General features: G+C 42.2%; 1 protein-coding gene and 1 pseudogene across 1 annotated transcript; both read right to left on the reverse strand.

Annotated features, from left to right (window-relative positions):
• Positions 1 to 3242: 3242 nt before the first annotated feature.
• On the reverse strand, positions 3243 to 6392 carry LOC116964013 (ubiquitin carboxyl-terminal hydrolase 42-like). Its single transcript, XM_042791373.1, has 9 exons — positions 6206 to 6392; positions 5646 to 5744; positions 5454 to 5550; positions 5239 to 5306; positions 5007 to 5077; positions 4378 to 4460; positions 4020 to 4131; positions 3566 to 3706; positions 3243 to 3347 (listed from the first exon to the last, which is right to left on the reverse strand). The coding sequence occupies exons 1-9, from the start codon at positions 6390 to 6392 to the stop codon at positions 3243 to 3245; spliced, it is 963 nt and encodes a 320-aa protein (XP_042647307.1).
• Positions 6393 to 10123: 3731 nt separating this feature from the next.
• On the reverse strand, positions 10124 to 25052 carry LOC122153329 (annotated as a pseudogene).
• Between the last annotated feature and the right edge of the window lie 561 nt (positions 25053 to 25613).

Here is a 25613-nt window from a genome sequence, read left to right on the forward strand (position 1 = left end):
AATGGGAAACTCTATTGGTGTCAAAACAAGACCTTGTCTTTGTACCACCAACAGCCTCCATTTAAGAGAATCATAGAATCATAAAATGGTTGGGAGGGACCTTAAAGATCACCTAGTTCCAACCCCCTGTCACGGGCAGGGGTATCCTCCATTAGACCAGGTTGCTCAAAGCCCCGTCCAACCTGGCTTTGAACACTTCCAGGGAGGGGACAGCCACAGCTTTTCTGGACACTCTCACAGTGAAGAATTTCTTCCTTACATCTAATTGAAATCTATTCTCTTTTAGATTCAAACCGTTGCCACTTGTCCTATCGCCACGCTCCCTGACAAAGAGTCCCTCCCCGTCTTTCCTCTACTATTAAGTGTTCTTCTCTGCTGTCGTGGCTTGAACCCGGCCGGCAGCCAAACACCATGCAGCTGCTCGCCTACCCTCCCCCAGCACCAGGGATGGGGGATGGAATAGAAGGGGTAAAGGGACTCTCATAGGTTGAGATAAAACCAGTTTCGTAATTGTAATAAAATGAAATAAAAACAATAACAGAATGTACAAATGGGCAATGCACAATGTGATATTGCTCACCACCCACCGACTGATACCCAGCCTGCTCCCGGCCAGCAATCCCAAAATCCCAAGATCCCACAGAGGCAATCCTGGAAGCAAGGGAGAGCCCCCCTCTTCCTGGCCGCCCCTCCTTTCTATACTGGTGTCGTGGTTTAGGCCTGATTGACAGCCAACCACAATGCAGCAGCTCTCTCTCCCTTCCCCTCCGGCAATGAGAAGGGACAGAGAGCCAGGCTTGGGGTTCGAGATAGGACTGGGATGGGGAAAAAATTCCCCTTTTATGATCACGAGCAAAAGGCAGACTCATTAGGGGAAGAAAAAAAAGAACATACATTTATTACAGACACTAACAACACCTAACAGAGTAAGACAGTGAGAAGCATTGCCACATTTTGAGAACACCTTCCCCCCACCCCTCCCTTCTTCCTGGGCTCAGCTCTGCTCCCGATATCTCTACCTCCTCCCCCAGCGGCGCAGGGGCAGGGAATGGGGGATGCAGTCAGCGCTGCCACTTCCTTCATGTTTGGTGAGGGGAGTGTCCAAAACTTGTTCCTCCTGCTCCATCGTGGTCCCCCTCTCACAGGAGACAGTCCTCCACAAACTTTCTCCAACTTGAATTCCTCCCACGGGCCACAGCATTCCCCACACTGCTCTGTCATGGGTCACTAACTTCCTCTGACTGGATTCCCTCCCACGGCTGCAGCCCTTCCCGAGCTGCTCCGGCTGTGGGACTCCCCCGCATGCTGCAATCCTCCCAGCGCTGAATTACAGCACCGGGGCTGCCTTTTACCATGAGACCCCGGCCTTCTTCGGGCACAGAACCTTGATCAGCTGAGCAGGAACAACAGGCCACAAATCAATGTCTGCTCCACCGTAGATCTTCATGGGTGGCAGGGTGGGGGCCGCCCTGCCATCTCACCACAGGATACAGGGGGGTCTCTGCTCCGGCACACCTCCCCCCTCCTTTCTTCCTCCGTTCCTCCACTGACCTTGGTGTTCATGCAGCTGCAGCAACTCCTCCTCACAAGTCCGACTGCCCGTCACCACGTCCCTTCTTAAATACGTTGTCGCAGAGGTGCAGCTGATTGGCTCAATTTCCCAAACAGAAGTGGAGCTGACTTGGAGCTGGGGGAGCTTTGAGAAGCTTCTCACAGGGGGCCGCCCCGATAACCCCCTCCCCTGCCACCAAAAAACTCCACCACTCACTCAACCCAGGACATTCCACCCCTCGCCTCTGCGAATCACGTATTTAAGAATTAAGAGATCCAACATTGAGTACAGAAAACAGTATACACACCAACATCAGAACAAAGAGAAGGCAAAACCAGACTGGAAGGAACTTCCCCACACCCAAATAAAACATAACTGACAAAATACTGAGACACAATACAGAACATCCACCCATAGTCCCTTCACCACACCTGAAAAAAAACTTCCCCACAATTACAACAACTACAGACATCACAAAGATCATTCCACTAACGGAGTTCAGTCTGTATTTTGCTCGCTACCTCTCCCAATTAATATCCTTATCACATCGCAACCCTCTGTCCCACGTTGGGCGCCAAAAACTGTTGTGGTTTGGGCCTGATCAGCAACCAACCACCGCAGCTAATCACCCTCCCTTCCCCCTCCCCACCTGGGAATGGGGGAGGGAATTAGAGGGGTGAAGGGAGACTTGCAGGCTGAGATAAGAACAGTTTAATAATGGCAATAAAATGAAAACAATAACGATGATGGGGGAAAACAAAAAGAAATATATAAACAGGCAATGTACAGCGTAATTGCTCACCACCCGCTAACCAATATCCAGCCCGTTCCCGGCCAGCGACCCCGAGATACCAAGATCCCACAATCGCAATCCCGGAAAATAGAGAGCTCCTTCCCAGCCACCCCTCCTTTATATAGTGAGCATGACGTTCCATGATATGGAATATTTCACTGGCCAGTTAGGGTCAGGTGCTCTGGACGGGCTCCCTCCCTGCTCCCTGTGCCCTTGCGCACGGGCAGGACATGGACAGTCGGAGAGTCCTTGAAGTCTCAGCAGCAGCTGAAAACATCAGTGTGCTATCAGCATTTTTCCCATGCCAAACCCAAAGCTAAATCCAAAACACAGCACTCATCTAGTCCCTGAAAAGGAATATTAACTCTATTTCAGCCCAAAGTAAGACAACTGGGCATGACGTTACATCATAGGGAATATTTACTTAGACAGTTTGGATCCGGTGCTCTGGCCATGCTCCCTCCCAGCTTCTTGTGCACCTGCACATGGGCAGGACAAGGGGAGTTGGAGAGTCCTTGATGTCTCAGCAACAACTGAAAACATCAGTGTGTTATCAACATGCTTCTCATACCGAACCCCACCCTGAATCCAAAGCACAGCACTATTCTAGCTACAGAGAAGGAAAATTAACTCTATTCCAGCCAAAACCAGGACCTCTACATTAGCCAGCTTCAGATAGCAGACAAGTAGCAGTTTACAGCAGGGCAGCAGCCTAAAGCCTGGCAAGGAAAGACAAGGACTGTCCAGGTTTAGGTCAGATTTGACAGCACTGAATGACGCAGGTAGTGATTGTCTCCTATGAGAGAAACATGGAAAGAGAAACAGAAAGAAGCTGAGAAGAAAACAAACAAAGCCAGGAAACGGAAACCCATTCCGAACACATTTTGTGACTTGTTTTTACCTGGCATAAAACAGTAAGTAGGCTTGCTGCCTGAGAACTGTGTCGATGTCGCAACAATTCACAGATGTATCGTTCATCTTGTGCCACAGTCCGTTGCTGGCCTGTGAAAAAAGGCATCGATATGTGGAGATGAACTGCGTGGTTTCTCCAGAAAAACACAGGCAGAAAACTACAGAAGCAAGAGGACCTCAAACCCAATCCACTCCAGCCCCTAAGGAGACCTTCTTCCCCAAAACCTTGGCTGCCAGTAACCTTGCCATGCAAATTTGTCTTCCCCAGCACACATTTTTCGCTTGTCTGGAAGGAAGTTGCTCTTTACCTTTGTGTAGCAGTAGTAGTGTCCTTCCTGACAGCTGTCACCACTGTGTACCAGGACAGCATATAAGGAATAGAGGAGCGGTTCTCCACTTGTCTGCGACATGTAGGGGTGAAGATCCAGATACTCGGGATACTCCACAACCTACGGAAAGACCAAGTGGACTCAGAAACGAACCTGAAATACTACATGAAAAAGTCCTCAAAGAGCAGGGGCCAGAAGTGTCTTAAAACATCTTTGGGGCTCATGAACACTTGATTTTCCCTCAAGCAACATGCTTGTGTGGCAGAAATCTGTTGTTGGCCAAAGCAGCTCTGTTGGAGCAGAGTACACGCTTGTCTTCCCACGGGAACTCTCCTCTCCCCAGAAGGAAGCATGAAAAATGCAACATGAGCGCACTGCTTTGGGACATCTCCTGCTGCAGGAAGAGAAAGTTGCACTGCAGTTGCGTACACACCTTGCTGATTTTCCTGCCGGCGAAATCTTCAAACCTTTTCAGACACAGTGTGAGAACCCTGGGCGCGCGATGGACTGTAAACCTCTTGGAGGCAGCAACCTTCTTGTCACACCTTGAAACCAAGCACAGAGCCCAGTGCTGAAATGCACCCTGCCTTGCCCCCGAAGGCCAGGCAAGCTCTCCTGTCTCACACAGCCTTATGCTATTTTACGGCTATTCAGTACCATAAGGCCATATGAAAAAGTGCTGTGTCTCATTATTGTGCATCAAACCTATGTGAAAAGGTGACTTATGATGGACAACATGATGCACCCGCACGCAGGATCTAGTACTAATATGTCATTAGTAATCTTCTTACTGGCTACATTTAAAGCCGTTTTCGCCATCCAGCTGCTCGGGTGTCACAAATTCCTCCAGAGCTGCGGTGACAGATGAGGCTGCCTGGAGGAGTGAGAAAGGAGAGCAGTGAGCTGCGGAAAATACCCTCACCCAAGTACTCACTAGGAGTTTACACAAAAACCCAGCTAGATGATGCTGAGGAGAGCCACTGTGAACCCCCAAGCAGTGTCCAGAAGGAGGCAGAAAGAGGGTATTATGCTCGACATTTCCCTCATTTCCCTGGGATTCTTGGCGCTATCAAGAGCTATGTCCCTGTTCTGCCACTCAGTTCAGCTCCCGATGGAGGGGAGGGTCATCAGTAATGGAAACAACACAACCCATCAGCCTAGGAGCCAGATGGGTGTTGAGGGAGTGCAAAAGAAAGAGAGTCTATCAGGGGTGCAGAGAGGATAATGCGTGCTTGTCCAGCTTAAAGCCAGCACCTACAGGGAGACCAGTGCCATGGCCTGCTGGGAAGGACACCGTCCATTCCACATCCCACCCACCACCAAGCTCTCTTCTGTTCGCAGTATGCGTTTTAAAGTCAACCATGTTGATTCTCGAAAGCTACAGAGACCTTGGGATGTCTTGAAGCACAAAGACTCTTACTTTTATATCTAGTGGAACATCCAGGAAGGCCTCGTAGGAATTGGAGACCACGTTGCAGCTCGAGCATGTGACTGGGAGGCAAATCAAAATTGTCAGTGGTAGAGGAAGTCAAGTGACTGTGCTGGTTTACATCCTTCCTACCTATCGCACCAGTCACACAATCGGGTGTTTATCACAGGCAGACAGAAGGACGCAGACAATTCTGTGCAGAGCAATAGCTGTGGAAAAGTACCTCTGGATCTCAGACAGCCCGCAAATATTTGATGGACAATGGTAGTTGACTGAGAAGAGATGTCCAAGCTGGAAATAAATGGTAAGGCAGAGAGTTATCTCCTCCAAGAGTTTTGCCTTGTCTAAAAGCCCTGGGCATAGGGTTTCCCTGATGGCACTACATCAAGGCGTCCAAGGGCCTCAGGAACATTGAAAAGGTAATTTGTTTGCGCTGACTCGCTGCTCCTGCTCAAACAAGCTCTCTGCATGGCATCGACAGTACAGCGTAAGAAGTCATGGGCATCTTCCTGCATGCCGAGCTCAAAATGTTCTCCTATTCCTAAGAAAGAAGTTAGTAGTTCTCTCCTACAAGAATGGAAAAAAAAAAAAACAGTAAAAGCACCTGAAATGACTTACGTGTGAGAACACTGACGACAGCCCAAGGCTGGACGGCAGTGCCTGAGGAATACATGACCTTGTTAACATGCGCTTCCATTGTGCACATCATGCAGAAGCCTTGCTGGTGACCTGCAGAGGGAGGGAGGGAGGAAGGGAGGGAGGGAAGGAAGGAAGTTCCTCAGGTTAGCAAAATACCCATAGCCATGGGAAACCCAATGGAGGTCCTGAAGTTATAAGAACAGTCTCCACTCCTCCCGAGGTGCCAGTGTCCTAACAAGCCCAGGACATTTTAGTGCGTAGAAAACTTTCTTCAGAGGGCCACTAAACTGACATAAGTTTCCTGTGCAATAAGCAAAGAGAGTCTGAGTTGCAGGAATAAGGACCAAGACCGGGGGCTAGGAAGAGGTGCCTTTCTGAAGATGAACACACCTAGAAAAGACAAGCGGCGTCTCGGCTTGAGTGTTCCAAGAACACTCACTTGAGCACTGACAAAGAAGGGCTGCTTTTCTCCTAAATCAACTTCCGTATTCTGGGAATCCCTGGGTAGTGCCCAACCGATTTCCAAGGCGATATTTCATAAGAGCACTCACACGACTGGCTGTGCTCCCGAGAGAGCAGGTAGTTGGCCAGAGGGGGTGTGTATGTCAGGCACTGCAGGACGGAGTTGAGGAAACATGTGTTGCCCAGGTTGTAGAGCCCTGCTCCAGCTCTCTGTCGTTGCTGCCAGTCCATGCAAATCTTGTCCAGGGGAAAGAGGATCCTTTGTGGTGGAGCCATTCCCGTGACAGTGACTGCAGAGAAATGACATTCGAAAAGAGATGAGACCCTACTGTTGCATGAAAGTAGATCTAGAAGTCAAGTTCTGTCCTTGCTGTCACCTCCTGGCAGCTGCTTCATGGTCCCTGTCCCTGTGCTGACCCAGCATCCCTGCCCCACAAATGCATTATCGTCAGGGGAAGACCTGTGGTGCAAGGAAGGGTGTCTGTGCCAAGCAAAACCATGGTCACTGGAGAAAGGGAAGCAAGGGCAGGCTGTTGCTCTGCTAGGCTATGTTACTGCAAGATCTCTATAGAAAGACAAAGTATCTCCCTCCAGGAGTTGGTTTTACACCTTCTGTCTGTTCAGGGTTGCTCATTGGGAAGAGCACCTGGGATAACATTCCAAGGTTTGGACAAGCTTCAGCTGACTCTCAGCAATGCACCCTTTGATGAAGGGCAGGTGACGGAGCTCCTTGGAACCTGCTACAGCAGCAAAGGCAGCAACGATGGAGAGATGTCAGTAAAGGAGGGGAGATGCTGAGTGGAGGGAGAGGTGGGTTAGTTGTGTTGACGCCTCCAGCCTGGTGTGGAACAGAGGTGCAAGATGCTGTAGGACAGCTTGTGGTGGAGACATCCCTGTGCTCTAAGAAGCAACATCTCTGTGCATAGTTTTTATTAATTCTTCAACTGTTGCAAATAGAGGAATTTCCAGAATGTAGCCTAAAAAAGGAAGATTTTCATATTAAATAGTTTGGTTTGTGTTTTTTTGGTTGTTTGTTCGTTTTTTTTAATCTTGTTTTTACAATTTTCTTCAGTTTTTATCTTCTAGATCAAGGAATATCTACATTCTCCAATTTATATTGACCCTGGGTGTGCCCTGATGGAGTCTGACAAAGCATGTAGGAAAAGCAAGCTCAGTGAGGTCACACACTATATGGCCAATCTTGATGACTATGTCTCCAACACTGACGTGTGTCCTATCAGACACCGGGGGTTTTTCAGCTCTAGTCTTTCTGTCACAGGAAGTTGTTTCTTTATTGCCAACATATAATAGTAAAGGTTCATAGTTCAACAGAAAAAAACACCTAAATAAGCCTTTTTAACCTCCACTTCCCACAGTAGATGACTGTGGGGGGGTGTACGTGACAAGGGGTTGGTGGCCGGAGGGGCTGCAAGGGTGGCCTCTGTGGGAGGAGGCCAGGGATCGCCCTGCGCCAGACAGAGCTGTTTCCAGCTCCACAACAGACTCAGTGCAGGACACTGAGAAGCCCATCAGCAAATCTGATCATGCCCCTGTGAAAACTTCTTCAGGAAATGGCAGCAAACACCAGACTGTTAAAGGTGGAGAGAACAAACATATTGAGAAACAACGGAGGGAACACCAAGGTAGGAGAAAGAGGAGGAGGCGCTCCATGGTGGAGCAGATCTTCCCTGTAGCCCATGGAGGACCAGTGCCAGAGCAGAGTAAAACTGAGGAAAAGGAGGAAGAACAGACAAAACCTGTTATGTGCTGGTTGTGACCCCCCATCCCAAACACCCCTGCGCTGCTCGGGATGGGGGAGAGGAGCCTAGCGTGAAGGAGTGAAGCTGAGCCTGGGACAGGGAAGAGGAAAGGTGTTGTTTTAACATTTGGCTTTTTTCCCTATGACCTGTATTCATAGTTAAATCTCTGTTTTAACTGACAACAAAATGAATTAATTTCCCCCAAATCAAGTCTTCAAGTCTTGCCCACAATGGGAACTGGGAAGTGATGTCCCTGTCTTTGTCTCCCCCCAGATTTCTCATTCCCATTCTTCCTATTTTCTTCCCCATCCCACTGGGGTGGGAGAGGGAGTGAGCGAGCAACTGGGTGGAGTAGCTTCAGTGTTAATTATCTTCCCTGTTAAAAACATAAACCCTTTTTAAGGTTCAGGTACATCTGTTTTCCACCACAAGCTGCTGGTTAACACTGTCTGCCAGATGCAAGAACTCCTGTTAGCCCCAATTTTCCAGTGTCTAACTCAATCTCATTCCACCTCACCTCTCTGCAGTCCAAACGCCTTGAACTTTAACAGCATCTTTAGACTTCTTAATTCTTGTTGTCCGTCTCAAGTCCCTGTCCAACTTGTCAGTACTTTCCCTAAACTGTTGACAAAGTAACTTAGACAACAGTGATGGGAGGACAAATATGGAGGTAGCATAGCCATCATACCCTTCAACCACTTCCATTCCATGCATATTTGTGATGCTGTACTGGAGCATTTTACCAGATATTTGTCATTTGAAAAACAAACAAAAATTAGGAAAAAAAAAAAAAGCCACTTGTGAGCACAGATCAGTAGAGAAGTCAGCACACAAGCATTCATTGTACATTGTCAAAGTCTCATGAATTTCAGTGTAACTATGCCAATGTGTGACTTTCAAAGAGTTTTCTGTGTGTTGGTCACACTCAGCTGGTGTGGCAGTCAGACAGCAAGACTCATCATCCAACAAGTGTCCTACACAGAAACAACTTTTGCTACATTCTGCTTTGTCAGTTAAAATAATGCCAACACTTCACATGAAAAAAAATTAAAACAAATACTTCAACTAAATGGACTCCAAGCCTTAAGACTAACAACATCAATAAATACAATATTAATTATAATGATGATAACAATTAGTCCTTTAAAAGCAATCAGGTATGCCTTCACGATCAATCAGGCTTTTGTATCATTGAATACTATCTTTTTGAACGTGTTTAAAAAAACAAAACAGAAAAATCCCACAATACCCAAAAACTCAACCAATGAGTTTCTCTTCTACCAGTTAAGACACTTGATTAAATGTTGCGGGGAAGGAAGAATAAAGAAAAGACTCATAGAAACTGATTCAGATCTCGCAGGACTGCATTCTTGCTGTCTGTAAATCAGGAACTTCTACTTATTTTATTTCAAATTTATCTTGTTAAAGCTATGTCTCCATATCTAGAATATATGTTTCATTCCATGTGGGAGCAACATGCTGAATGCCTTCTAGCAAAGCAAACAGTTCAGACTGGGCTCATATACAGCTACTGCTGGCACAATACCCACATTCAGCAATAGTGAAATTCAAAAAATGCCCAATTATGAAAATGTTTTAGCTCCAAGAACTTCTGATACTGCACTGAGGAAGTTACACATACTTTCAAAGAAAAACAAAACAAAACAAACAACCCAGCTCCAGTAATCAAGTTGTATTTCTGCTTTTATTCAAATAAATTTTAAAAAATACTTAGAGCAAATATTTACATGTTCAATCCAATTACTCTTCAAATCCTCCTGATTAATAAAGAACAGGTTCTTACAGTAATTATCAGAAGTTCTTAGAACAAAGACTTGTACTTTTGGAAAAGCAATTAAGTGTTTGCTGAACATTTAACCAGTGTTGAAAAATCCACAAGAGAACACTGTTCCTATAATATGGTATTCCTCCATATTCCCCTGAAGGCAGAGGCATTTTCAGACCATGAGCTGCTTTACAGGTATTGAAACCACCTAGTAATGGGTAAAGGACATTTCAGAAATATGGCAAATTGCATCACTGATCTGAAAAAACTGAAGACAGGTTTCTGTAATAAAAGTTTCATTCCAGTCACAACATCATTTTTCAGTTTTCTGAAAACATGATGGCACTGCAAAAATCTGATTTCTATCCAAGATAGTATCCAAACAGATGGCTTTTGCAGGTAAATTCACTTTGTATCTTTAAAGCCACATAACTAAAGCATAGATGTTTTAAGTTCAAACCTTTTGTCTCTTATTCCAAATACAGCTAGTTTTTCTGTGCTTCATTTCTCAATCAGCCATGTTTTTTGCATTAAGACAGCCTTTTATTGTTGCTCAACTGTTAGAGCCAATATGACCTGCATTTTCAGGTAAACATACTCCCATGCTCTGTAAAATGTTAGAGGTGGGTCCTGCCAGTCCAGATTGAGCACTATAGCATTCGAGCAGGTTAGCTACCAGGTTCTGATCCACATCAGCTGGTGTCAACTCAGTATCTTCAGGTCTGGAATCAGGGCCAGCACTTTGAGACGTAGTTGCATTAACAGAACTTGCCTATAGTAAGTATAAAGACAAAGTTTTATCAAACTTTATAAACAGGTTTAAAAAAAAAAAAAAGACAAATCACAAGAGAGAAGAAAACAAGGAGACAGTTCTGCAGCCAACAAAGTTCAGTATGTTCCACACTGTCTTGACAGACAGGAATTTAGTCACCAAATGCACATGCCAGTTAAAAATCATCACTTTCCATTATACAGATAAAGTTCCAAGAGGAGGACATAGAGGGTCACTGAGTCTTGGCTCCCTTTCCTATGGGCGTGATCTTCTACAGGAACTCAAACAGTCAAGCTGCAGCTGCTTGCCTTACTACTGAAACAGGGTAAAACAGGGAAATGAAACTAAGTCTTGGAAACAATGTGCAAGTTAAAGCTTCCCTAAGTTAGTTTTCTTCCCACCCCCCCAGAAAAATACACCATGGTGCAGCTGCAGCACATTTTTCTTGCGCGTGTGATTTTCATTTTCTTTTTTAATAATTAGTTAGCACATGATTAGGAGACAGAAGTTTTTGATTACATTACTCGGAATGATCACTTTTAGTATACTTCCTCTTTCCTACTAAAGCTCTCAACACTTTATGCTACAAACTAGAACTCGAGGCATACTTACCCCTTTCTTTTGGATGGTGAAACTTTTACCAACGTTGGTATGTGCCAGTTCATGGTCCATCTCACTCATGTATGACTTGAGACTGCCTATAAGCTCATTAGGTGGCACCTTCTGGTCTTGCCTTTGATCTTCCACATCTAAGTCTTCATCATCCTCATTCGAGAAATCAAACTCCTCCTCTTCATCCAGACCATCAGAATCCAGCTCTTCTGAGTCTGCCCCTACATATATATTATTTTGTGTCAGTACGGATAGCAAACAAATCAGCACAGCGACCATGGGTGACAGATGGATGACCCAGGAAAGCCAAATAACCATGAGATATTCTGACAAAAGAAACAAAGAAGCAATCTCACCTAAAATTCTGACTAATGCTTTTGTAAAAGAATCTACATCAAAGGTAACATGGGATTCATCAGGTGACCTGAAATCTAAAAAAATTTTTAAATAAATAAAGCTTTTAGGCCTGCATAAGCTGACACAGACATAAGCCATACGGCATACAGATTTCTCTCGAGCCTAGACTGAAGTTGGAACATTTGGACTGATGATCTTGGAAGTGCTTAGAAGACTGAGGCCTGTATGAACTAGGAACGAAACAGCAACGGGAGGAGTTCCTGGCACGAAAGAGAAAATAAACCCAACAACTTTAACCGTTTGTTGTGGTCAAATAAAAATTACACTGAAGGGAACCAAAATAAACATGCCTGAATCTTTCTGGAACAAAGTGGTGGTGGTACACCTCAGACAAAGATTTAAAAAGCTGAGAATCTTGGAGGTCTCCTGCCTAGAAAGAACACTGCAGGCTTCATTCTAGTCTCTTTTAAGGCTCAGTAGTTTGCCCCCTTTTTTTTTTTTTTTTGTTGTTGTTGTTGTTTTTTTGTTGTTGTTTTTTTTGTTTATTTTTTAAATAACTGACAAAAGTCCACATTATAACTCAGACATTGACACTAACAGTAATTAAAAAGGATCAAACAATTAAGAGTATAAATTGAGTAGACCCTTATACGCTTGATACAGTTTACACAGCATTATTTTCTCAATATTAAAGCTACTAAAAAGAACTTGGACAATATGCTCCTACCTCACCCTTTGGTTTTTAAAATTAAAGGCCTGTCCACACCACAGTCACACACACTTTCTTAACTCCAGCACTTAATCTAGCGGCATTCTGCTGTTGCCTAACTAGTTAGGTATCTTCAGTTAGCACTCCCACTGTTGGGAACAATGACAGGGATCCACCGTGATTTGATTCTTTGCTCCTGCTTCTAGGTGTACAGTATGTGCTTTAGGTGTGGAAAAGCAGGCCTAGTATATTCAAAATACTAATCGACAGGAAATCTAAATTCAACTGTACCACAAAAATCAATAGTCTTAATTCACAGGTTCCCCCAACTTAAGTTTCATTTTTATTTCTTCACAGCTTATCAGTAGAATCTTAGTCTGAACAGTCCTTCATGGCAGAAAAGTTTCAGCACAAATGAACTTGAGATGTGCATTTTAATAACAGTGCTAAGAACTATCGTAATGAACAACACCAAGCCTTCAATTTAAAAGGGTTAAAAATTTTAAAGGCCACAAAACCAAACTAAGTAAGAGTGCTGGAAAATAACACAGCTTCCAGCATTTTTACCTGCACCACTGTCAGAGTGGTGACCAAACTGGTTTAAAAGCAACTACATACTCACTAGTAACATGGGTTTGTTTCAGGCCTCTGCTACGCAGAACGCTTTCAAACGTTGATTCTGTGCATTACAGAATCAACCAAAGGGCTACAGCAGAATGAAAACACATTCTACACCACACACCAAACTTAAAAATACTACTGCCGTGGCATTTCTGCTCCTTCATGTAGTGAGACTTTGGATACAAAAGCCTTCATACTTTCAGCAACTGCTTCCAAGTCGTATTTCTGCTCTTCCTCATTTGAGGAAGGAAGGGACTCATTTCTTGCCTCCTTCAGCATCCTGATCTAGATCATCTGCTGTAATCTCCAGCCAACTGTCATCTGAAAGAATATAGGGTATATTTGTTATTCGGCACAAATCTGTCAGCCCACAATGGCCACAAAACCCAATCCAGATGCCCTGAGAGTACTGCTAGCATTTTGTAGCTTATTTTTGCACTGTTAAGTTTTCAGTGCTGATACAAAATAACACGGGGTATTAGGCAGAGAGAGGCCGAGAAGAGTGTTCGGATTTCATTTTACTACTTTAAAACTCTGCTTTACATGCAGCTTCAAACTAGCAGAAATTGTTGTAGCCACAGGTAATCCTTCTGCCACTAAATGAAGGAAGAAAAGGCTTACACTATAAAGGGAGACCTTCCACTACAATCATTAATGCTGAATGTTGGATTTGCATGCTAAGGCATCATTCAGAAATCCAGATGTGACCTGTGCTACACGCTGGCAACAACTGCATTCCCGTGACATGAGTGAAAAGAACCTATTATATAAAGTTTATGCCTGGTCTTGTATTGGCCATCAGAGTAGACCAGATAGTAATTAACTTTGTATTGTCAGTACTTGGAATTGATTCATTATTATTCTTAAATGTTTAAATACCTCCTGTCTGGTATCCAGATTGACACAAAGGACTTGATCTGGTATAAGTGTGCATGATGTTATCAATCTAGTGGTATCAAACCAGAAACTGGACTGCGTATTTCGCCAATTCACAGCCCCGAGCTTATACAAACGAACTGGTTGCCTTCATCTTAAATGATGGCCCATGAATAACACCTCCAGCAGTCACATGGCAGGAGACTAAATCGATAAAGAGACTGGTACAGTGCTGTGAACATTCACCCGTCTTCCCCAACAAATACTCATTTGTGATAGGAACAGTCCCACCCCCCATCCGGCTCACCATCCTCTGGAGGAAGACAAGCTGCTTCTCTCTCAAATTCCTTCAAATCAACAGTTGTTGTCTGTAGCAGTGTCAAGATTTCATCACCTGGCTCACTTCAAAAGAGCTAGAAGAAAAAATGCCATTTACTGAAATGGATTTTTACTAGCATTACTGATATCAGTGGCATCACACACACTACACGCAAGTTTTCACTCCAATTCCTCACGATTCCTTCTGTGCAAAGACATCAAAAAGGTAAGTGAATCTGGGGGAAGTACCAGAATACTACACCAATAGTACTTAGCCAAAACAGGACACAGGTCAGTTACTGTTATTCCTTGTTGATGGCTCCAAAGCAAATTTCTCATGCTTCTTTTGTTATTTATATTTATTTTGCCTTGGTAAACATTAGGACTGCCAGATCCCAAACAGCACAAGACTGGAAACTTCAAGCAACTAACAGTCAAGATATTATGAGTTGGCAAACCCTCAGATGTTTTTGTAATGATTTATTTTTTGGATTTGATTCTTTTAGAGAAATCTACAGCCAGCTGCCTCTAGTAAGTAGAGGAGACAGATTACTTCCATATTTCTTATTCACTAAGATTGATTTTCAATTAAGCTTTTAAACACTTTCTATAACCAACCAGCCAAATGATGCTTTTCAGTCACCTCTTAACCCACTTGGAATAGCTTAGCATTTTACAAAACCAAGATAAATAGTTACTCAAGCAGTAACTTCTACTAGTAGAGTATTCTAGAGGAACTAATACCCCTATGTCTTAGCCACAAGCACCTATGTTAAGTGTACAGTGGAGAAAAGGGTTCAGGATTCTTTGTAACAAGTACTAAAAAAGGTAAATTAAAGTACTTGCAGGTACTGTGTATGGATGGTTATTCATGAATTTCAAGTAGCTCTTACCTTTCTGGCTTGGTAACAGACTGTTGGAAGTAATCTTCCTGCCCTGTGCAGCACTTCCAAGTATTTAGCAGATCATTCCATTTCTCCCTATTTAATGCAAGCCACAAGTATGAATCTAAAGAATTCTCCCTCCCCTTCCTTTCCACAGACATGCTTCGTAACAATGACTATTTGTCAGACAGAAATTTAGTTCTGAGAAAAATCCAAACAAGTAATACTGCTGTGCCACGTATGCTTGGAACAGAATATAGGAAAGGGGCATAAGGTGTTTTCACTGTCAAATATGAATTGAAGTCTTGTGCTACAATATCATATGGTGTACACTAAAACAATCAAAGAAATTACTGATTCTTACAACACGGTGTATTTACCATGCCCAAGTTACAACTTGTGCAAGGATTGTGAATGAATCTCTTGGTTTGGGGAACTATCCATACAAGTGGCATTGCAGTACTGTAAGCATATTCCTCTTCTCTTATATTTACAAGATATTAACCTAAGCATTCCTGAGTTGTCTGATTCTATAACCTTCAAATAAGTAGTCAATTTATGACCGAATTTGTAAACTTCAAATAAGCAAAGGCATCTTTTAAAAAAAAAAAAAAAAAACAAAATAAAAACCCCTCACGAACAAAAAATACACTTACATGGCCCCAAATGTATCGATGGGTGTTAAGTATAGATCTTAAAGAATATTTAATTCTAAATGCATGCAAATGAAATGTAAAACAGTTATACTGACAGTCAGCCACACTGTGGTCTCCTTTATTCAAGTGTATTTCCACTTTCTTTAGATGAATAAATTCATCCCCAAATCCTGCCTTTTCCTTTTTAATTTCCAAAAGAAATTAATTCATTTCAAAGGGGAACAAACTGCACAGATCTCCTGGAGAGACATCCATTAATTTCCCACAGACAGAAGCACCAGATATCTTGCCCTGCTGTAACTACTTACACAAGTTCAAGAGCTAAAACATGTTTTTCCTGGCATGTTTAAAAGACAAACACACACACACAACTACACCTTGAAATAATTCTTTTCCTTCAGGTTGCTGAGGAATCTCGCCCACAGGGGACCGCTTAACACATTTCTCTTGGAATCAGGAGATCCTTTACTGCACTTGGAGCACAAAATTTCAAAGCCGTGGGCCGGTATAAGAGATGCAACAACATGAGACTCTCCAGATGTGCCAAATTTAAGTGCAGCCTTTAAATGACCACGTAAAGAACTGACTGCCATCGAGCTCCTGATACTGCCACTTGAGAGAAGTAGGTGCCAACCAATTATATGTCAGGGAGCAGTATCTTGCTTTGGAAGTTGAAATCTGTCTTTCTGCAGCAATAATGGTTCATTCTGACTTCGCAAAGTTTCTCTACATGGCAAAAGCAACCTGGAAGACAGATCTGTAGTGCACAAGCTACTCCTCATACAAGCATGAAGGCTTGACCTGTACTTGTAATCTATATAAGTACAAGAGTGCTCTAGCCTGTAAAAGAAAGCTCCCACAATAATGTACTTCCAGAAAAATGGTGACTGAATTTGCTCGCATTATTCTGTACAAGCAGGCAACTTACAAGCAGAGTAATTTCTTGGACATATGTAAACAAGCAAACTAAAGACTAAGTACAAAATGCATAAGAAGTAATTACCAGCTTCATGCCCAGTTCATAGGCTTTGTATTGAGGGTGAGATGGGAGGGGCAGCGTGTATCCACTGCGTCTATCCGGAACAAACATCTGCTGCACCAGCTGTGCATAGAAACACACTGTGAAAGTAACCTGAAAAAGCCCCAGCAAAAGAAAATAACTTACTGCAGTGTGACTGTGCTGTGTACAGGCATCAACTTTCCACCAGTTTTCTCTGAATTTTGTTTTAAATCACCCATATACCCGAGATTGTAATCAAAATACATCTTCGACATGTTTGATTAAAATATGTTGCTTTTCAGATCTAATGAAGTATATTCCAAGTTGACATCTCTAAATAACTCCAACTTCATTCAGTTTAAAGACATTTAAAAAGATCCTCAGTATTCAGGCCAACATGGTGTATTTTGAAAAATGTACGGGCTCTTTTCAATTAACAAAACCAAAGCTGAGATTTCAAAAACAGTCAAGAAATCTACAATTTGACTCCCAAACTTATTTTCAGGAGCCTAGCGGTATAACTCTGTTATGCAAACATATCCAATACAACACTGCTTGGACAAGGAACATAAACCACTTCCTAAAGTAGCTTTCACAGAGCTGCGTAAGCACCGCTGAGAAGGGGAAAAGCCTTGGAATGAACACCTAGGGGTAGTTAGGAGCAACTCCTGGCGTTGGCTGGCAGTGCTGTCAGACTGCTCTGATCACGGAACTGGATGAATTTCCTTAGCGAGCATTCCAGCAGAGGAGCTACTAACAGTAACCTCTGATTTCAGAAGCACTTCTGATTAGCTACTTGAAAGCCTAGCTATGTCAATCTGAAGGCAGAAAAGCTATTTAACATAAAGAACTGGAAATGCATGTCTAGTGTCAAAATTAAAAAATAAGTCAGAAAACATTCTATTTTAACAATTAAATCCACAGAGTTATATCACTTGACCACAGAACCTTCGTCACTTACAGAACCTAATTCAGTGACAAGTTTCATCAGAAGGATCACTTACTATGGTCACCACACGCTCGTCTGGAGAGAAAGTCTGAAAAGAGCCACACGCTCATAAATCCGACAGGCTCTCACAGGTGAAAGGCCTGGACTGCTGCAGCCACCAACGAAGGGCGCTGCCTCAGCACTGCCACAATGCCTGCTGGAAGGTAGCAGTGGGCTCGGTGAAATGAGGCCTGAATTTTCTCAGGATACCTGTATTGTACAATAACAACATAGTGTAGTAAGTGCATTGCAAGCTGAAACCACTCTTTAAGCTAATATTTCCATTTTCACTTTAATACTAATCTGTATTATGGGCCAAATGCCAGATGTTTATTCTAAACTAAAGTTAAAACTCCGCTAATCTAACACCTGGCATGTCTGTTTATACAGAACTATACATGGCTAATAAAAATTTCATCCCCACATTGGTAAAATGAATCACTGTGACCTGGACTAACATGTCCTACTACACAGCATCCTTCACTGCACCAGGTGTAGAAGTCATCTGGCTCGTGCTGTCAAATCCTTGCAAAAAATAACTTATGGTGCTGAATAGACCTGTGAGAAGCTATCGCTCTGAAAAGCGTGATGGTTCTACACTTTAGTTTGCAATCCTTTTTCTCCCTCCTCAAAGGGCTCCTAAAGGCCCACAGAACTTCCAGATTTTTCAGTACAAGAAGGACGTGAAGGCAGAATAACTTGTCCTTGTCAGGTGTGGCATCACAGCAGTGAACCAGTTCCAGAGCCCCCAGATCACAGCACAGCCTACAGGGCACTGGTCCCCCTCTTCAGAAGAAGACCACAGAAAAAACACTAGTTTCTGAAAAGGAAGCCACTTTATCACACCTAACAGGAAAACGACTGAATACAAGAAAGCACCCCAGACAGCCCAGAATCAAAACTCACCGTTGCAGAAGACCAAAGTGAAACACCCACATACCCACTGATGCGCTTCTACACTGCTGTTGGGATGGGCTCTGCAGCCAGGAACTCCTCTGAACAGGTGGACAACAGCGTCACCGCCTGCGAGATTGTCAGAGTGGTGGCAGATAGGTCACGTTCCTGCTCCTGGGTCTCTGACAGCGGGATGAGGTGCAGCTCTCCTTTATAAAAGAACACCTGGCAGGTAGCAACAGTCTCATCAGACAGGATCAGAACAGTCACACACTAGGCAGCCGAAAATTTAATTTAATATACAAATGCACATGTTTAAACATAGAGAATACCGAACTACAAAGAGAGAAATAATACAGAAAACAGCACATTTTTTTTTTTAAATGGGAAATGAGGTAAATACAGATGCCACAGACCATGATCCAACCAGTAAATAAAAAAAGAAACTATTTTAACTGCAACACGTTTGGTCCAATGTATTTGGTTTTCTTAATAACACTAATAGCAAACATTTCTCTTCAACTAGAGATTTGCTTCAGGAGAATCAGCATAATTTAACTGCTGAAGAACAGGACAGGAACTGAAAAGCACTGTTTCAGGTGCTACACATGACCTCTGGTGGTTCCCCATCCTAAGAACTGAATGTAACATTATCGACTTCCTCACTCCGTCTGTTCCCTCAATTGGAAGGAAAATACGGCCCTGATAGTCAAGACACAGGTTTGCAATTAATTCCTGTGTTGTGTTCCACCCCTTTTCTTTTAAGAGCCTTGTGGGGAAAAAAAAAAAAAAAATTAAACAAATCTTTGGTAATGAAAAAGTAAGTTCCTTTCATTTAAATCCATTGCCAAGAAACTCTGTGACTAGCAATCACCCACAGCAAGCTGATGTGGCTGCAGAATGAAAGTCTACTGCAGACAAGACTAGTTGCACACGTGCACACCAGTGTTACAGTCAACCAAGAACCTTACTTATTTCAACTTTACCAGCAGAGATTTAGGTTTTTTACCTCACGGCACACACAAGCTCTAGTCTAGTCAGGTGAAATGGAGTTTGTTCAGAGACTACAGGAGAGAAAAAGTTAACTTTTGTGCCCCGGAACAGCTTTTTTTTTTTAAGCACTCCCTGTTAACTTAACTTTGTTTTGATGCCAAGTATCACCTCCACCTGGAAAGGGCGGCACAGAGAGCAGGAGATTACGTGCACATTCTGAAAACTAGCTCCGTCAAGACAAATGACGCCGGATTCATTTCATCGCAGTGGTTTGGGACTCCTTATAGAGTTGTCAGCATTCCCCACATAAAAATACACTAACAAGATAGGAGTGAAGCTGCAAAAGTTAATGGAAGCTGCAAGGGTTAAGGTAGCAAGTACATGGGTGACTGTCAGAGGACAGGAGGGGTCTTTTAGCTTGTTGAGTAGCTGAGTGGCCTCCTACCACTTACAAGTGGTACAAGAGGCCACTAAAAGGCACTAAACTGAAGTAACTGGTTTTTAAGCAAGACAGGAATGGTTCCTACTGAAACCTGCTCCCTCCCCCACCCCAAAAATCCAACCCCAGTATCTTTAAATGCAAGCTGAGTTTTGACTGATGTATTAACAAAAAAAAAAAAAATTGAAATCAGCAGAAGAACTTTGTAGACTTGAACACTTCATGAAATATCAAGGAATACAGTAGTTGCCTGCAATGCAGCAACTGTGAAAGCATAAAATTTGCCCCTTTTGGATGGCCAGGCACTTGTCTCAAACTTGCCTAAGTCATACTTAACACAGTTGATATCAGAATAAAAAAAAACAAACACCAACAAAGAAAAGCAATTTAGTTTTAAGCTAAAGGAGATGTATTTGGTACTTAGTTTTAATACCTTTCAAAAGTCCTAAAGTTGTACATGATCTCTGTTTATTAGGTCTTCAGCTGCATGGTTCTCTGAAAGCCCACAGTCGAAGTGGATCAGTCACAAAAAGCAAACAGGGGTTCTAAACGTGCCATGAAGAAGTGTCCATCCATGCCCAGAGTCATGCACCAGCTCTCATTCTCAATGTCAACATTGTTTACAGCAGAGTCTTCAAACACCCATCCTTATGAATAGTTATGTTTTTATCAATCTAAGAAGCAGCTGCCAAAGATTAGCAGGGGTATACTTAAAACATTCCATTTGCCACCAGTAGAAGTAGTTATACTCCAGTGGAAGGGTAAATGCACTCCAGTGGGCAGTAAAGCCTAACTCCTAGAAAATCCAGACAACACACTCAGCCACTGTTGTTTTCCCATTACTGGCTTATGACCTGTTCATCTTGTTACAGGCAAGTACTGCAGAATCTGCCAATTTTTCTGTTAGCTCTACAGAAGATGAAAGATTTTCCATAACAGCAGTAATTTCAATGTTAAAAGCTGTATTTATATGTTTAAAGCAACATTATACTATCAAAAGCAAGCACTACATGTTGCTGCTTCTACAACTCAACTTAGACAAGTTATGAATCCTGTAATAACTGCAGCAGATATCTATGCAGTTGTATAAAAATAAGGTAGCAAGCCAGCTGAGCAGAACTGATGACTTTAAGGGTGGCACACTAGTGACTCTTCCTGTGTTACATACTTAGACCTCTTCCTCACTGACTGAAGGTGGAAGAGGCAGAAAGGACTCTTACTGCAAGTAGTTCCAGATGGTATTCAAAGAAAGTACATTGTCTTCCTGGCGGGATATTTCATGGCAATTTTGCAAAATAGCTCAGTCTCCCTTTCTAAAAATGCCTGCAATTACCGAAGATTTCTGCACTCTGCCATGAGGCTCCAAACCCACAGATGCAACGACGTTGTTAGTAGATGGGTTCTGCACTGTGACAGATGTATTAGTGGTATTTGCTGCAGTTGTCCTTGTGGCTCCAAATTAGACAAAAACATGAAATACATGCTTCTAAGTGATTAGCTGAAGGTCTTACTCCCAAAACAGTAAACTCCAAATGACAAAAAAGCGTACAGACGAGGTGAGGATAACCACTTCATGTATTTCAACAAAATTAGGACGCTGCATTAAAAGTTCTTCCTTTAAAAAACTGTCCAATTAAAAAGCACTTTATTTCTAAATTTCCCTTATTAATGTTTTCTAAATTACAATTCATAATGAAAAAAACCTAGTCAGTATTCTTTAGGAAGTAGCTCCTACTATCCCTCTCTCTTATGTAAGCTACCAAATGTTAGTGGTACCTGCAGAACAGCTAATAATTTTTAATCAATATTGAAGTTATTGAGTCCGGTTGATCCAAGCATGCTTTACTCAAAAAGAAGGGAAAAGAAAGCAAAGCAGAACTGTGCAAATGTAACTAAGTTAGCTTTCCTTTGCATTTCTAGAGGGGTGAAAAAAAAAAAAAAAAGCTCTGGTCTCAGTTGAAATCTCTTGGGTTTGCATAAAGGCAAACTGATGCTAAAGAGAGGCCTCTGTTCACTAAACCCTTTCAAAATACAATTTCTTTTAACAGCTGACACTACTGGAACATTGTACAGTGTGGCATTTAGTTACATCAAGCTCACTGGAGATAAGCATCCCCTTTATATCGGTGCCATTCCTCAGGGAGCAAGTTAGTTTTCTGTAGCCCTAGTGCACAAGAGTTACAAAAATATACAAATAAACTTGAACAGACTTCTAGTAATATAATGGAGTATTTTATAGCTAAGAGGAGTCAGTGTGTTAAAAAAGTGAAAGCAGTCTCGTCATAAGGTAATTTTTGGTTTCTGTACAAATGGTTGACATGAGACTTCTGGGCTGGTAGGCATCTATTTTGTACAGTAAAAGTAACGTCCATGTCCATGTGTTGTGCAACATAGAGACATGCTGTACTCTCAGAATCAGGATAATTTTTGAAAGAAGCCGCGTAAAGGAATAGTTACCATCTACCTCTAGCTTCCCCCTGGGAAGCTCTATTAAATAGCCAGCTCCTGAATGCTATTACTGAAGCAGTGAGGACTTTCAGCTCAAATGGAAGTGTTCCCCTTGTCGCTCATAAGCCTCTGAAAAATGATCCACAAAATAAAGCCAGCCTCATCCCTTTGAGACAGAGCTGAAAACTAGTTAATTACCCTTCAAATTAATACCCCCACACAGTCAGGTGATTTAAAAACAGCTGAAGCATAAACCTTTCAAGTATTTGCAGATCCTACTTACGGAATTCACTTCTGAAATAACAGAAGGGTTGACAAATATAGTGAAGTTGCTAATCGCTACCACCCTACAGCAGACTTGACTGTGATGCTATTGAAATAACAAGCAATGCATTTCTGAGCTTTGGAACTCCTTGTCACGGGACATCACAAACCCTAGAAATGCACTGAACTGACTCTCTCCTGTGGATTTTTCAGCTATTGCCTCACCTCAGTGTGTCAGAGGATTCCTGCACAGTGACATACATGCTGCAGTCTTCTTCCTAAGGCATCTGCCACAGGCAATCCAAGGCCAAACACGAGCTGGCCCTTTCATGGAACATGGCATCACCAGCACTGACATCGCAGTTAACAATGCAGCCATAGTTACAGCTGTTATACAAGTGTGTAGTATTTACTTGACTTCAATCAGTCAGAAGAGTCGACACAGTTTGTTTTGAACAGCTACATAGAAAACCTAGAGAGGGCTGGGGAAGCAACTTAGCACAGAATTCTATGAAAACTTTTCCTCTATTAAATCTGCAATATTCCAAAGTATGTTTAGAAAACCACTGAAAATACCTGTTGAGCTGAAGTTCAAAGACTTTTAAAAAACAGCAGAAGGTTTGTTACGTAAGAAACATGTGACTAGCAAAAAGATAAGGTTTTCAACTCGGAAACCGCAGGAATCGCCACTGAAGACTCTCAAAGGTGAGGGGTTACACCGTTTTACCATCAACTGTACCAATATCCATTAGGTGTTTGGAAGGAAGGTGCTTCCAAAGAAGTTTAATAAACGCACCATGGTCCCAAACCTCACACTGCTTCCTTACTGTAACAACTTTTACTCAGGAATCTGTTTGATCTTAACCGAAGAACACCCAAAGGATTTTTAAAGAGTAGCACCCGAATGCTTTGTCTTGTTCATGATGCATTCTGTATCATACCTCCCAGTCACAGCAAACTGATGCACACACTCTGAAACAGTAGCCCAGAAAAACTCTGAAATTCTCCCAAATCCACGTGATCCCGTACAAAATGATACCTGCTATCTCAGCCTACACAGTTCTTTATTTCTTTCCTTTCTTGGCTGCAGTCAGTCTTTTCTCCTTTTTTAGCATTTTTCCCATATTTTGCTTCCAGTTGGGCCAAAAAGTCATCCATTTCCTTTTTTCAATCTTTATTTCTGCTCTGGGGGAAAGGAAATTAAAAAAGAAAACCGACCCAAAACTTTTACTACTTCCTAGTACAGATTATTCTATTGAAGTTGATAGTATGACAGCTACATAAAATATTGGTATATATTAAACAGGGAATGCAAGCAATATAATACAATACAAATATAACACAATACAAAGTATAGTACTATCAAGCAAAATTCTACTTGTATACTCTAGGCTCTATACCTAACTTCTCCTGAAGTATCAGAGACAGATGTAAAGTGGCTATAAAAATTCCCAACATAAGCCTAGGAAAAGCAAAACAATTTCTAAGTTTAGACCCAACACTCTACTACAGTTTGGGGAATGATTAAGCATGAATGTTCTAGGAAGCCCACTGGATGATGAGAAACAGAAAACGTTCCAAAAAGCAGAATATGAACACTATGTTTCTTTCCTCGGTCCTCAAGATACAAAACAGTAAGACCTATCAGCTTCTACATCCTGATGGAATCCCTCAGAGAAAGAATCATTAATACTCCCTGTATAACTAGCTAAAACTAGAAGTTAAATATTTTGATTGTGTATGCCATAAGGATATTTGAATAACTTTGTTAATTTTCAAAAGACGCAGGCAGTAAAATCCATACCACACTGACTATTAAGTAAAGTACATAGGTAGCTAACATTGAGGTCAGGTTTTAACCTCAGAACTCTCAAGTTGCAAGGATCCAAACTACAAAGAGGCTCAGGGAGAACAGAATTATAGGCCAGTAACATACTTCTCTTCAGCAGATAGAAAAAGCCTTACTTGAATCAGCGCTTTCAAATCATCTTCTCCACCAAGTCCCAGTTCAGCTTTAGTCTCTTCTGCCTCTCTAGCTTCTTTTTCTGCCTAAAATAGCAAACTAGTTTTTAAACAAGTATTTTGCAAGTTATTTGACAAAGTCTTATAATAGTTATGAAACTTTTTTTTTTTTTTTTTTTTTTTTAAATCTGTATACAACTAGCTGCAAGGAAACACAAATCATTTCCAAATTTGGCCACAGATGACAAACTGGTGAAAGAAAGACCATTCTGGCTTTAGTAGAGCGGGACAGTTTTTTGTTGTTTCACAATGCTGAATGTGATGTCTATGCCTATCCCTGTTCCCCCCACCCACACTTTTTTTGTCTTGGCAGCTATTACATTTTCTTTAACTTAGAGAACGGTTACTGCGATGTGCATGTAAGATCTACAAAGTGTTCAAAAAACCCCACATTGAAGAAGAGGTCCATTTAGGCCAGAATGTTATTTCACACTCACCAGAAGGCAAGCATAACATATTTCTACCACGTACACTGAACTCCAGCAACTCATAGCTGTGTAAATAAATGCAGGGACATGCTAAACTGTAATAAGCCATTGTGTATAATAATAAATAAAGAATTAATAATAAAACAAAGGAATAAAGATTAGCAGCAACCTATCACAGCTCAAAAGCCTTTCACAACAATTTGGGGGGGGGGGGAAGGGTGGAGAACACAGGTGCACAAATGTGAAAGTCAAAGACACAGAGCAAGATCTGTAACCCAGAAATCCTGTAGCAAACATTTGCCTCAAGAACAGTTCCATTTTATTTCTAACAAGGAAGATTAAAAGCTTATCATAAAAAAATATGCTTCCCTTTGGTCCCGGATTGATATAACCTACCCGCCTTTTTTCTCGCAATCATTTTCTGCTTAGACTCTCTTACAAAACCTTTGTAGAATGGGACTTCTCCACAGTCAATGGCTTTTTCTACGATTTTCCGTGTTCCTTGGTACATCTGTATAGTCCACGCACAACACAGACTCCCATTATTCTGTCCAGGTCACCCTCAAAATCCACATATGCTGCTTTAATAACAGCTAGCTCTTTGTCCAAATCTTTCTAGCTCTTTTCAAAGTCTTCAATATCTTTCACTGTGATCTGAAGCAAAGAAGTG

This window comes from Tyto alba, unplaced genomic scaffold (assembly GCF_018691265.1).
Source record: "Tyto alba isolate M040663 unplaced genomic scaffold, T.alba_DEE_v4.0 Super-Scaffold_19, whole genome shotgun sequence".
Classification (NCBI taxonomy): Eukaryota; Metazoa; Chordata; class Aves; order Strigiformes; family Tytonidae; genus Tyto; species Tyto alba.

Coding starts and splice junctions, on each gene's coding strand:
- LOC116964013 (XM_042791373.1), bottom strand. CDS start 6,392: ATGGCTCCACCACAAAGGATCCTCTTTCCCCTGGACAAGATTTGCATG. Junction 5,078..5,238: donor GGGCTGTCTGAGATCCAGAG/GTACTTTTCCAC, acceptor TTTGCCTCCCAG/TCACATGCTCGAGCTGCAAC. Junction 3,348..3,565: donor ACTACTACTGCTACACAAAG/GTAAAGAGCAAC, acceptor CTTTTTTCACAG/GCCAGCAACGGACTGTGGCA.